Source organism: Dermacentor albipictus, chromosome 4 (genome assembly GCF_038994185.2).
Source record: "Dermacentor albipictus isolate Rhodes 1998 colony chromosome 4, USDA_Dalb.pri_finalv2, whole genome shotgun sequence".
NCBI lineage: Eukaryota > Metazoa > Arthropoda > Arachnida > Ixodida > Ixodidae > Dermacentor > Dermacentor albipictus.
The window spans coordinates 116,690,311-116,704,744 of record NC_091824.1 but is presented as its reverse complement, the minus strand read 5'-3'; the positions used below and the strand labels follow the sequence as shown (position 1 = coordinate 116,704,744).

The 14,434-nt window shown below is 45.4% G+C and overlaps 2 protein-coding genes across 3 annotated transcripts in view; one reads left to right on the top strand and one right to left on the bottom strand.

The window, feature by feature from the left end:
• Positions 1 to 1,580, bottom strand: part of Polr2H (DNA-directed RNA polymerases I, II, and III subunit Rpb8) — a 131,335-nt gene extending 129,755 nt beyond the window's left edge. Inside the window, exon 1 of the mRNA XM_065447623.1 lies at positions 1,450 to 1,580. Coding sequence (XP_065303695.1) covers positions 1,450 to 1,522 — 73 coding nt within the window. The 5' untranslated portion in view covers positions 1,523 to 1,580. The remainder of the gene's footprint in view (positions 1 to 1,449) is intronic.
• Positions 1,581 to 1,732: 152 nt separating this feature from the next.
• Positions 1,733 to 14,434, top strand: part of Epp (Ecdysteroid phosphate phosphatase) — a 57,212-nt gene continuing 44,510 nt past the window's right edge. The window contains exons 1-4 of one of the 2 annotated variants that reach the window (XM_065447619.1): positions 1,733 to 2,008; positions 2,344 to 2,397; positions 2,962 to 3,148; positions 14,032 to 14,227. In XM_065447619.1, coding sequence (XP_065303691.1) covers positions 1,905 to 2,008; positions 2,344 to 2,397; positions 2,962 to 3,148; positions 14,032 to 14,227 — 541 coding nt within the window. In that variant the 5' untranslated portion in view covers positions 1,733 to 1,904. The remainder of the gene's footprint in view (positions 2,009 to 2,343; positions 2,398 to 2,961; positions 3,149 to 14,031; positions 14,228 to 14,434) is intronic. The other variant, XM_065447620.1, reaches the window with a different exon arrangement.

The window sequence follows — 14,434 nt, the reverse complement described above, 5'->3', positions numbered from 1 at the left end:
TTTTTTTTTCTCGTAAGATCGTTACATACAGAACGTTGAAAGGGATGCCGTGGATCGACCTAGTTATACTGGTTATATCCGAATGCTCTGCAAGGCGGCTCAATGAATGGACTTTTCCTTTCGATCAAGCGCCACTGACTTTCTCTTCTATATATATATATATATATTTGTTTCCCAGGAAGCACGTGAGTCGATTTCAACGTGACCGAAATGGCAAGTGTAGTAGCCGACGGCGCGGGCCGTTGTAATAAATTACCAAAGGCACCTGTAAATATTTCTGTATCTCTGTAATCGAAAGCATTGTCCTTCTAATTTTTAACATAATTATTCACGCCTCGTTCGCGGGCCGTTAATATATCAAGGACGCGGCACTGTGCTGTTGGTCACACCACGGCAGAGAGAAGAAAATGGAGTAGGGGACGTGGAAGGGTTGAGATAGGCGGCGAGCATGGTTTAGGTGCTGCAGCGTGTCAACAGTATCAGCTGGTACAGGCCCACAACAAACAAATGCGGCTGCCTGACTACGCCAAGCTAGCGGTGAGGGCTCCGCGCATGCGCGTATCGCCCCTCCTGCGCGACTGCCAAGGAAGCGCTGTCGGCAAATAACAATCCCACGCGCTCCGAGTTGTTTACAAAGCACAGTGAGAGAATGACAAACGAGCACGTGAATGCAAGTCAACTACAACAAGTAGCTATAACACAAGACGCCGAATAGGAAACGGCGTTCAGAAAGCGCACCGCCAGCTTGGTGCTCCGGACATGCAACGACGCAATCGATAAGCGCGAAGCGCTGTACCTCTTGTGAGACATGTGATGACAGGGAAGCTCGCCAAAAGCAGACATACTTTGGAGAACCCAGCACGCAGAGCTCGCCATACACCATACATTGTATTTCTCATTATATGCAACTTCGTAGGCTGAACTCTAGCAGTGATCCGTATATGGCACAATATGCATGTTGAGGTTAAGTGCATTTCTGAATAAACAACTACTAGTTATTTTGTTGATCGTATGCTATCACCAGGAAAACAGCGGACGAATCTTAACACGCTCATGTGTTGCGAAGACTGCGTCATGATAATCAGTTTCGGTTTCCGCACGCTCGGTTTCACCTGTTATTTTACCGGCTTCGAAATGTAGTGAGCACGAAGCGTGCGACCGCGTGTACAACGCATGACTACTATCTCAAGCTGCGTGCATTCAAATGAATGCAGTTAGCGGCTACTTCACTAACTGTTTCAGTCATTGCATGCGTGGATGTGCTGTGGTGAGAAAAATAAAAGAAATAATGAATCGTGCAGTTAAAATACAGCGTCAGCGTCATTCATTTGCCGGCATGCACTGCACGTGGTTAGGCGGGATGAAGTACTCTCTGGCATACCAAAGCAAATGTACTACATGAGAACGAGAAGCTGTTCATTTTCACTTAAATAAAAGCCGTAATCTTACCTCTGTCAAATTTCTTTCCTTCGGGATCGATGTCTTTCACGTCAAAAATATCCTCGAATAAAACACCCGCCATTTTGGATGCACTAGCGCCCCTTGTGGATGACAGCTTGAAACGTCACAAAACGAATTCAGCGGGACGCTCATTGCGTATAACATTTTATGACTCTAAAGTTTTAAATTTAATGACTGTGTGCAATAAAATGTTGTTGAATATTTTGGATATATTTAACAACAGGAAACGGAAGTGGTTTTAAGTACCCGATGCAAAAAAGCAAAATGGCTTGAGCTTTTTCGTTTTATTGCGGTTCTGCTTGGGCGTTATCGCCTGTGTTTCTAATTAGATTTTTGTTGCAGCCGCTATGGGCCCGTGTATCCGCATTTAGTGCGTGTTGAAGTGACTCGTGCGCTATCAAATAGTGATTGTTTTACACCGCGAGACGATGTGACAGCGTCGAATGGCTGCCCCTCCTCCACGCCGAAATGTCAGCAGTAGGCCGCACAAGCAGCACCTGTCTCCTCTTCAGGTTCTGCTGCAAATGGGATTTCCAAAACACAGAGCGTGAGTGCCGGCCCGTCACCTAACGAGCTTAAGCAGGGCGCAATCTCTTGCGCTATGGGTGCCCGTGCATTGATTTGGCAGTGGTGAAGTCGGCGGAGGCACGTCCACTAGTCAAGGACCTGTGATCGTGCGCCTGTGACTAACTGGAGCGCTCCCGTTTGCGCCTCTCGTAGGCGGCTTTGAGAGGAAGCATGTCGTCGTATAACGCTTCCTAAGGCCTTGAACTCTGGTTTTTACCAAGCGCGCACTGCTGTCGTTTCCTGCGCGAGTGCTGTCTTTTCGCGGGAGCCGATTCGTCATCGTTTCAATTTTTTTCTTCTTCTTTCTCGTTTCAGCGAGAAGGCTCTTGCAGCGACGGGGGACAGGGGCGTGCAGTTAGCGGCTGATTGGTAATGCCGACTTTCGAGCTGCTTCTGGTGTCGTGCCTCGTGAAGTGGTCCCGCGGGTTCTCAGATTTTGATGCCGTAAGGTGTCCGTCAAAGATCAGATGCCGCTATCGCCGTGAAACTTTTCCTACGCCCAAAAAGAAAATCGTCTTGATTCTATAGCTAGTATCAACATTTGCGCTCGCTGGGCCACTATCACACAAAACAACAATATTTTAAAGTTATCCAGCACAAAAAGTGTTCAAGCTTCAGTTTCGTTTACGTGTGTAATTGGCACATTTGGCATTTTTCAAATGATGTGAACACTTGATGCTCCCTACACTTCCAAGTTAGCAGTAGAGAAAAATATGTTTAAGAAAATGCTTGTTTAATGACCCTAGTTGGCACTTAGTACCAGAGACTATTTGCTATTTAATGAATACTTACACTAACTTGAAGTTTCTCTCGATTTGGTCCACGTTTGATTTTAGTCGCAGTGATCTCATGCATGTTATGCATGTGTGTTTCCTGTCCATCTTGTGTTGGTACTCAACTGCGCTTCTTCGCATTGCTTTCATCCCTTACCAGGCTCTTAGCTCACGTCAATGACCCCACCTTGGACGACAGCACCCCTAGAGAGTATATCCTTTATCTCTGTCCGGTGGGACCGCTTCTGGAGCAGCTGCAGAAGTTCTCGCTCCAGTCTATGCTGCAGTGTGGACGCAACGGTGCACACAACTATCTACCGCACATCACATTGTGCTCTTTTTTCCAGGTGAAAGCTTTTCATCTTTACTTGAACTCTTGCTTGAAAAGTTACGAAAAACCGCATTATAGCATACACAGGACACCAAGCTCTAACTATCAGCTGTTTATATATATAAAAAAAAAATGTGAATAGATAGGTGCTGTATCGTTTGACGTAATCCAAGAATGAAAAGAACGTTTATTCAGGAAACACCCAGGGTATATGTAGTCGTCGGCATTCACAGGCACGTGCTGCCGTAAACTTCGTGCTGTCAATCAGTTCAAGCTGATACATGCGACGCGTGCGTAGTCTGCACGATACAACTTCCTCTGTTTAATAGTTTGTTAAAGCCGAGATACACGATGCACTTGATTGAAATTGCAGTCGTACTGCAGCCGTCTTGGCTGATGAGTTATCCGCTTAGAACGTCTTGGGAGCGGTGTTGTAAGTTGAGTCGGCTTTGCGTGCACTGCAGTTGGGGATGTTACCAGCTGGTCGACCCCGCTTTCTGGCTCATCGCTGTCTAGGTCATCGTGTCGAAATGGCTCATGCGTTGGAATCAGGTGTCTCCGATTCCGACGAAGTACTTGGTCATCTTCAGTAACAATGCAATAGGACCTCTGTGCTGCCGGTCCCACGACCTGCGCTTCGCAGATCCATGCTTTATCTCGGATCCTCACCACATCCGCTTTTCGGAGTACTGGTAGGTCCTTTTTGTGGGCTCCAAGTTGTCTACCCTTAGACACAAAATTTTTAGGTTGCAAGCTTAAGTCAGGAAGCCTGGTTCATAGTCTCCTTTCTTGCAACAGCTCATCCGGGGAACGACCGTCCTCCTGTGGTGTAGATCGGTAGCTGAGCAGGCCCAGCCAGAAGTCGTCACAATTTTCTTGTGTTTTTTTCATGATCCGTTTTACTATCTGGATGCCTTTCTCCGCTAGTCCATTGGACTGTGGAAAGCCAGGACTAGATGTCACATGCTTGAAGTCGTACCTGGATGCAAAGGTGGCAAACTTGTGTGACGCAAACTGGCGGCCATTGTCCCTGCATACCTCGACTGAGGTTCCATACCATGCAAAAATGCAGCTCAATTTGGCAATGATCGTTCTCGTCGTGGTGTCGCCCAGTTTTTCCCACTTCCAGGAAGTTTAACTGCGCATCGAACACGCACAAGTACGAGCTTACCCCTTGCTGAAGGATATCAACGCCGACTCCGTACCAAGTGTGATCTGGCGTTGGTCAGAGCATAAAAGGCTCGCTTGGTTGCCTGTATGCATACTTTCGGCAGATGGCACAACTTTTCAACATAGTTTCAATATCTGCATGAAGTCCGGGCCAAAACATCAATCGTCGGCCTTGTGCTTTGCATTTGTTTATGCCCAAGTGCCCTTCGTGTATACGTTGAAGCATTTCGTCCCTCATTGACTTTGGAACAACTACTTTGGTTCCTTTTAGCATCACTCCCTCTATTAGTGACAGCTCAGTAGCAAAAGGTTTCATGCAGACATCAAGATTGCTGCTGCCACTCATGTAGCGCATCACTTTTTGTAACTCCAGGGCACTAGCAGTTGCGGCAATTAAACGGTCAAAAGTTTTTCTGCTTACCAGGTCCGAGACAGCACCAATTGTGTGAACCTCTATTTCTTCTGTCGAGCCACTTGTGTCCCCTGGTGGTTGATGGACGTTGACCTTGAGAGCATGTCGGTGAGCAGCAGTTGCTTCCCTGGTACAAATTCAAGCACAGTCATAGTTCAGTAAACGCATGAAGAAACACTGAAGGTGCGGCGGCATGTCACCGATTCCTTTGGATGCAATGGCTAGCAGTGGTCGGTGGTTGGTCTCTATGATTATCTTACGGCCATATGTGAAGTGGTGAAGTTTTTCACACCCGAACGTTATGCCCATTGCCTCTTTTTCAATTTGCGAATATTGTTGCTCAGTCTCATTCATCACGCGTGATGCATACGCAACAGGCCGCCAGCTGTCACCGTGAAGCTGTAGAAGTGCAGCACCTAGTCCACTTTTAGAAGCGTCAGAAGAAATTTTAGTTTCCCTGGCCGCATCGAAAACAGCCAACACAGGTGCGCTGCTGAGCCATGTGCAGATGGCTGTCCATTCATTTGCGTGGTTAGCCAACCATTCAAACTTGATGTCCTTTTTTGATGAGACTGCGCAAAAGCTTGGTCTTTTCTACCAGATTCGGAATTTATTTCCCAAAGTAACTGGCAACACCTAACATTCTGTGCACTGCAGGTCTGTTCATTGGCTGCGACATTTCTTTAAGGGACATGCTCAGTGTGGCATTTGGCCTTATTCCGTCTCGGCTGATGACATCACCCAAAAAGTCAACTTCAGTAAGCCCGAACTTGCACTTGCTCGCGTTAAAAGTTAAGCCAGCGTTTTTTGCCAGTTGCAATGCATTTCGAAGGCGTGTGTCATGTTCTTCTTTAGTAACACCCCAGACAAGGACGTCATCTACATAAACACGCTCCCCTGGAGCCCTGTCAAAAATTTCGCTCAAAGTTTTTTGAAAGACTTCAGGAGCCGAGGTGACTCTGAAGGGCAGGCTCAGAAAGCGGTAGCGACCAAAGGGCGTGCCGAATGTGCAGATTTTTGATGTGGCGTCATCCAAAGGAATTTGGTGGAAACCTGAATTCGCATTGAGGCAGGAAAAATATTGAGCGCCAGCGAGCTCAGCCTCAATGTCTTCACGCTTAGGCGTCTGATAGTGCTCACGTTTCAGGCATTCATTGATATGCCTAGGATCAACGCATACACGTAGTGTGCCATCCTTTTTACGTACAATAACAAGCAGGCTCACCCAGTCCGTTGGTTCGGTCACTTTCGTGATGATGGCGCCCCGTTCCATGCGGTCCAGCTCCTTCCGCAGTGGTTCTTGTGTCAAGGGTACACGCCGCGCTGGCTGGAATACAACTATCGAACCAGTGCATAATACCATCCGATACTGACGGGCAACACAGCCTGTTCGTTGGAAGGGTTGAGGAAATTCCTGCAGTATTTCGTGGGCAGTGCTAGTGTTGACTGCATCCACCAACCTCGCGACAAGTCCGAGTGCCTCACTTGCACATAGTCCGAGTATTGCCTGGTTGCCTTTTTTTACTATGAAGAAGTCTAAACTCCCAGCCTGATCTTTTATGTTCACTGGTAATGTTGCAACACCGAAGTGTTTGATGGTGTCACCGCTATATGACCGCAGAATGGAACTGCTCGACTTCAAACTTTGCACCTCCTTGCACTTGATAGACCAAGTAAGGCAGCAAGTTAGCTTGGGAGCCTGTGTCCACTTTCAAGAAGGCATCCTGGCCGGCCACTTTAGCCTTTGCGATCCAGTCCGTTGAGCTTCTCACACTACAAGTTTTTTACATCAAGGATGTCAAAGGTGTCTTGCACGTTGACCATTTCGCCTACTGTAGACCCTTTCTTGCAACACGCTGCAAAATGTTTGGCACCACCACATACAAAACACATCTTCCCGAATGCCGGTCACCTACTGTGTTCGCGCGACCGGTTGCATTTCATGCATTTAAACAGACGCTTCTTTACTGATGCTACCTGTTTTTCCGCCTGAGCCCATGCCTTGTTCTGCTGGCTGGACAGTTCAGCAGCCTTGCAGATTTGTTCAGTCTTGACTAGCATAAGGTCTTTCACTTTGGTGAGCTTCTCCCACAACTTGGAGTTATGTACACCAAACACAACCTGGTCGCAGATCATTGACTCGGTTAACTCAGCGAAGTTGCAGCTTCGAGATTCGAGACAGCTTTCGTAGGTTGCGCAGGAAATACTCAAAGGGCTCACCTTCATCCTGGGTTCTTGACCGGAAAATGTACCTCTCAGAGACTTCGTTTTGCTGTTCTTGACAGTACTCTTTAAACTTCTGCACGACCGTCATGTAATCATCCTTGCATTCCGCCTCCAGAAAGGTGAAGTTAAACACCTCAAGTGCATCGTCGCCAGCAACACTCAGCAGCAGCAGCAGCTTCTGACCTTGGTTCTTTCGTAGATGCTGTCGCTTGTAGGAACAGTTCGAACTTCTGGATGAACAGGCTCCAATTCTTCGCAGTGTTGTCGGATGAGCCGGAAAGTTGCAGATGCTCTGGTGGCTTGACTAGCTTCATTGCTCGGGATGGTTATGTTCATCAAGTGACCCCACTCCTGACACCATGTATCATTCGGACAGATTCCAGGAATGAAAAGAACATTTATTCAGGAAACAACCTGGGTATATATAGTCGACATTCACAGGCACATGCTTCCGTAATCTTCGTGCTGTCAGTCAGTTCAAGCTGATACGTGCGACGCATGCGTAGTCTGCACAATACAGGTGCTATCATTGAATCTGCAACGACAAGTCACAGAGCCAATGAACACCATCATTTGTCACTGATCTATCGTTCTATGACTTATCTTTTTGTTGCTAAAAGCTATGAAAGGCGCACTGATACCTGTGTCAGGAGGAGCAACCTCAATTAAATATGCTTAGATAGCTTGCGTAACTTTTTCTTTGGTTGCTGAATGTGTGTACGATCTCCGTCCTAGCAAAAATAGTTTTGCACTTGCATCTAGTGCGGTTAACAGCTAGATGACCTAGTGCTTGCTGCAGAATACACTTGTATCAGCATTCATGCAGCCTGTCATTGTCTGTCGTAAGCAGCACCACACGATAATAGAATCTTGTACACATCTGCACATTCCCTTTAACACTCCATTTCTTTATTAAAACAAGCTAGAATAAGCAATAGCATGGACAGGAGGTCGCTGTCATGTATTCGTGGGCAGTTGTTGAGAAAACGAAGTATTCTCATAACTTTACTAGTTGACTGCTCTGCCTAGGTGATCTCAGACCGAAGGCTTTCACATGAGTATGCTTTGCATGTGCATAAGCAAAAACTAAATGAAAAGAAGTTCTCGACCTCCTAAGCAGACGTTATCAGCCACTTCCACTCTAATAAATATCACACTTAAATGCCGCATTTAGTTGAGAGCTCGTGGCAAGAAGCATTGCTCACCACATTAATCTGAAGTTAAGTTCTGGGGTTGTATAGGCCAAGACCACAATCTGATTATCAGACATGCGTAGCGGGGACTCTGGAGTAATTTTGCCCACCTGGGGTTAACATATACTTGATGCAAAATCCACGAGAATTTTTGCATTCCGCCCCCATTGAAACACTGTTGCCGTTGCCTATGCTTGACCCTGCTACCTCGAGCTTACCAGTTCAACGCCACAGCTGTTGTGCAACCCGACGTAGTAAGATAACAAATGACTGAGCGAGCCAGAGGGAGTGCTTATGCATCCCAGTGCTCGGCTCCCATGTGACCCACCTTCTGCATGACAATATCATGGCTCATTTGTACAAAAGCAATTATAGCTAATTATTTTGAGCTGTCAGGGGCCTGCCATTTCTTTTTCAAAGGTTTCGACATCAAGGACCTTAATTTGAAGCAAGAAATGAAACGTCACAAATGTTACGTCAGTATTCCTTCAATAACACAGCAGGACCAGCATTCATAGGAAAAAACCTGGAGGTTGTTAGCCTTTATGAGAGTAGCTGTTAATTCAAAATGCTGCTTGCAAAGCAACATGGAACTAAAAACTGGACTTGCGAGGATTCCGTAGGTAATGGTAGAACTGTAGGAGTACGAGTGCTCTTTCTTGTCTTTTTAGTTGTCTAACTGTGCTGAAAAATCACACTATGATGTGGGGTATAGCAAAAGCAAGACGTAAAGCAGAAGTTGATTCATATTGTGAGCATTGCGTTGCTGAGCATGGGGTTGGGTGTTTGATCCCTAGCTGCAGCGGCCGCATTTTGATGAGGGCAGAATGCAGATATGCTCGCGTGTTGTTCTTTGAGTGCGCATTAAAGAACCCAAGGTGGCCAGAATTATACCAGAGCTCCTCCCCACTATAGCATCTCTCATATCCCACTGTGTACCATTTGAATATTAAGCCCCACAAAATAATTTAATTCATTTTGTGACCTCAATGCTACCATTTCCATAATTCGTCACAACTAAACCATACCGTGCACCTAAGCAAATACTTGCAGCGAAGTTGTATAGGTTTTTCTTTTTGTTTTGTTTGAATGTTTGTTTTAATTGCTTTAACACTATTACAGACTTGTTCTTCCACCTTCACCTCCTACCATTTGTATAATCTCTTGGTACCTTTTTGTTACTTCACACAGTCGTTTGTTTCATTTATCCCGTTATTTATATTGTTAGATATTTGTTCTTTCATGTTTACTCGCTAACAATGTATAATTTCTCTTTACTCCTTTTTTTGGTAATTCCCTGTATCCTCCCCTCACGCAATACTCCTTCGGGAGCCTGTGAGGTAAATGAATAAATAAATAAATGAATAAATAAATTATGTCATTTGGGAGGGGAAGCGGTGCGTAAGACTAGGACTAAGAAAGATCAACAACACAAGTGCTGCCTAAAAACAGTGTCTTTATTGCAACAAGGCACTGTATAAAACAAGCACAGCCCCCACATGCATTGAGCATATCGTCAATGATATAAAATTATAGACAACATTTTTTTATGTAGAAAGAGGGTGAATCATTGATTTTAAGGAAGTGGTTATCCCTCAGGAACGGTCCAAGGTGCACTTTCTAAGAATGAAATTTCTGTTTTTCTTAGAGCTATCAAAGCCATGCTCACACGTGCGTTGCCTCCTTTGTAAATCATGTATACTTCAGCTATCGAACGCTCATAAGCTTTTCGGTATCTGCCAATAGTCTCGTGGGCACCCACAATTGCCACAGTGTAACGCCCAGTTGCTCCCTTGCTTCTAGTGGTGGTTGTTTTCCTGTTCTTCAAGATGAAAATTGGGGCTCTGTCCCGTTTGGCCTATGTACAGGTGGGTCCACTGCTAGGGGGAACACGCAAGCGCATGGCTCAGGCTTCGTGTAGCGCCACGTACAGAAAGTGGCTGAAACCAACCGCATTTGCGAAACGGTGCAGGGGCAGTGCGTGCCACGCTTCGTCTGCTACAAAACTATCCCTTCACTTTGCTTTGCTCACGTGTAGCCTCCCTGCCGTGCAGTTGCACGTCAAGAGCCCGCCTGCTTCAAGGAGAAACATTTAATTTCGTGCACTGCCACCTGTGAAATGTGGAAAGTGCATAAGTACGCTCACTTCTGCTCCAGTGGCATAGAATGCAAATAACGTCACTGTGCTGTGTCTCACACGAGTATTTCACAGAGGGAAACACATCCGCAGCGCCATCGGCAACTGCAAATTCTTCTATCTCTAATTGCTTATATGTGTTAGTGTAACTCCCTCACTATCATTTTGGAAGAAAAGAGCGATACTTCCAAAGTACTGTATACATGTTCATGTTTCTGATTCACCAACGGCAGCTTTACAAGGCGTTTCATATCTTCCAGCAACTCGACAGACTAAAATCACTGAAAAAGGTCACTGAAACATGCCGTGCACAACAGTGCCAAAAACCAAGTGTGGCGTCACTCATTTCATTGAGTCAATTTCCATGCTCTACCCACGAAGTGAATATGTTTCAATCTGTCATACGATAACATCCGAATGCGAAGATTCCACCAGAAAAACGGTGCTTCATGTGACCTATAAGGTTCTGAAAGCTTGATCATTTCTATGCTCTTAGCATCCAGATGGCTGGCAAGTCAGGCACAATTTTGCTCGTTTAAATTGAGTTATTTGTGACCGCAACTCAAGACCTGTGGTAGCCCAACTGCACGCAGGCGAATTGAAGGGGGACAGTAGACTTTGTGTAACGTGCGCCGCTCCTGTGCCATTTTGTGCATGTTCTTCGTTTTCGCCACTTCTCGTACATGGCAGTGCACAGAGCATGAGCCATGTGCTCGTGTGTTCCCTCTAACAATGAACCGACCTGTACGTCTTGCAGGACAGTGGTTTTTCATACATGACTTCGATGGTACAGTTCACGTGTGGCCATCTTTCATGATCTTTGCCTGAGTTCTCTCTGGTTTTGCTCTCACTAGCGAGCTTCCGAAGGCTCAAGAGCTGAGGTTTCTGGACCCAAACCTAAAAACTTGTCAAGCGAGCAATAGGGACTGGTGCAATTTGAAATGCTATTTCAAGTTCATGCTTCTGCAAGGTTAACTCGAGCTTCAAAGCTCAATAAGAAGATTGACCAGTCTGAGATTTCCTGTCCCGTTACTACAAGACCTAGCAGAAAGGTTCCTGAAATCTTTCTGCAAGAGCACGCAGCACGAGCAGAATGCTCACGCCTGGTTAAAAACGTGCATAATTCCTTGCGTCCATACCATATTTCACAGGATCAAAAAACATTGCTCAGCGAGTGGAAGTTTCTGTTGCTTTTTCAGCCCCAAACAAGTTAGGACAGCTCTGCAGACATGTGAACCACATCTGTAGTGTGAAACCAAAAAGGATATATGCATTGTCAAGCACACGAGACTGCATGGGAACTGTACCATCAGAGTTGTATTCGAAATACCACTGTCTTGCAAGAAGACGTACGTGACCGCATGCTGCCTGAATGTTCGCCTTGGAGAACACGAAAACATCCTTCGCCAGAAGCAAGGGAGCAACTTGTCACTACATTGTGACAATTGTGGGTGCCTACCAGACTTCTGCGGATGTAGGGTTATGAGCAAATGCCTACAAGTTTACTCACATTGGATAGCTGAAGCAATAAGCAATTCACAAAGGAGGCAATGCATGTGAGAGCACAACTTCGATAGCTCTAAACGAAAAAAGATATCTCGCTCTTAGAAAGTGCACTTTAGACCGTTCCTGAGGAATAAATACTACTTTAAAATTGATGATTCACCCTTTTTCTACATAACAATTGTTTTATCTATCATTTTATATCTTCGACGATATGCTCAATGCAGGCAGGGGGCTGTGCTTGTTCTGTATATTGCCTTTTTGCAATAAAGACAATTTTAGTCAACACTTGTGTTGTCAATCTTTCTTAGTCCTCATCTTACACGCTGTTTCCCCTTCCAAATAGACGACCAACTAGCCCAACGTAAACGCCTTATACCATTGTATGTTTGGAGCTGGGGAAAGAGAGCAACATTTTCAGCGGCTCTTATTCTGAACAGTGCAAATTAAAGTTGGAAAGTTTGCACATTTATAAATTTGCTGTATGCTCCTTCTAATATTAGTGCTTGTATGCTACCAAAAGCAACATGCCACAGTAGCTTAGCAGCTATGGTCTTGCGCTGGTAAGCAAGAGGTCGTGGAATCAAATTTCAGCCATGGCGGCCACATTTCGATGTCCCATGCATTGAGGTCACATGAAAGATTCCCTGGTGGTCAGAATCAATCCGGAGTCGCGCACTACGGCGTGCCTTATAATCAAATTGGGGTTTTGGTGCATAAAACCCCAGAATTCAATACAATTTCAATGCTACCAAAAGCACTTTTTGTAATGCACTTCAGGGCATCCTCTTCATAGTTGTAACTCATAACCAAAACAAAAAGGCTACAAAGCCTTAAAGCTGTGTTTAGTGTTTGTGTGAGAAATGTCTCTCTTCAGAGTGGCCACTAGTTTACTGTTGAGTTTGTCAGCATTCACTATGGATGTACCACAGTGTAGAATGGCATTCTGTCACTGTGGTACCTTCTATTCAGCTGCTAATAAATGCAGATATATCTAGTTTACATGCTTTTTTTTTTGCTTCTGAACTTGCTAGAACCATTGTTAATATGCCAATTGATTGTATTGATGTTCCTATTTTAATTCTCTTTGTTCATAAACCAGTAAATGGTTCAGTAATGAAGTGGTCTTTCTGGGAGAATACTTTTGAGTGGCTTGCGCTTTAAGTAGAGCTCCCAGTATGTCACGCCACCAAGCTATTTGCTTTAATGTAGTTATACTTTGGAAGTAAACATTGCACATTCTTGCAACTTGGCATTCACAGCTATTCACGAGGGTTAGGCAACAGCCTCGATACACGCATTTCGTTTTCCAAGAGATACAGAAAAAGGTTTATAAATTTACTGTTTTTGCAAGAGTTTTTGTGAGAGCCAGTGTTTTCCAGGAAACGGACAGAAAAATTTTAAATGTCATCTTGAGTTGCACAGTTTGCACTGAAATAAATGTTGAGCCGTGCAGTGCAAAGTGTGCAAGGATCGTCTGTGAGGAATTGTCAAGAAACGTTAAAGGCAGCCCATGAGGCGGCGATGAGGCAGGGCCTTGATGTTCCCCCTTAGGAGACCTAAGCCTGGGTCACGATAAACCTTGCCGGATGTTCAATAAAGTTGTATCTACGCATTCATTGACAATTTTTATGCGAAGCATATTACGAGAGCTCAACCCAGCTCCTCAGGCGCGGCGGTGTCGCCATGAAACCACGTGACACCGTGACGTCACGACAGAGGAGAAGTGGCTTTGGCTCAACTCTTGCAAGACGGGCTGGGTGGGAATCGAACCAGGGTCTCCGGAGTGTGGGACGGAGACGCTACCACTGAGCCACGAGTACGATGCTTCAAAGCGGTACAAAAGCGCCTCTAGTGAATGCGGTGTTGCCTTAGAAACGAGCTGTTTCTAAGGCGTGCGTCTCTTGCTCAGGCGCACATTTCGTTGCCGCGCCGAACGCTGCTTTGCTCGACGCTCACCGCGTCCAATGCGGGGCGCGTAGTCGCTGCCCTGTAGCCCATTGTCTTACACCCCTTGGCGGGTCGACGGGAACGCTGTCGCGTTCCACTCTTGAAGGCGAAGCAGTAATGCATGAGTTGTTTCTTCGTCTAGCCGAACCAAATATAGCCAAGCAACAGCAGTTCACCAGGCTAAACAGTGGTTCAACAACTAAAATAAAGGCTAGTATGCTTCGCATCCTGGGCTTAACCTTACCTAAGCCACAGCCATTTTTTAATGTGTTTTCAATAGTGAAAGAATTTGTTTCGTCATTTTCCAGGCTCCCGATGATGCTATTGGACACCTTAGTCGAGCACTGCAGCACGTAGTGGAGAAGCTGAAAGTGGAACTTCCAGAGTCTATTAAGCTCGAACATTACACCTCACAAACATTTCTCGGACTCTTTGTGGCCGAAGAACACAACGACGCGTTAAAAAAGCTTGCTGTTTATTTTATGCGAGAGGTGTCCGAATTTAGTGAGTATTGTTTTTCTATTTCTTTCTTATTAATTACTTTGTCACTGTTTTGTTATATTCGTTATCCATGTGACATGCATACAGTGCCAAGCATAGGTCCAACTAGATGCACTCTCTTCTTTGTAGTAGTGTTCATAATACCAAATCGCTTTAGGTACAAGTCACAACAGTTATCATTCAAACTAGTATTTTCTTTATCATGTCATT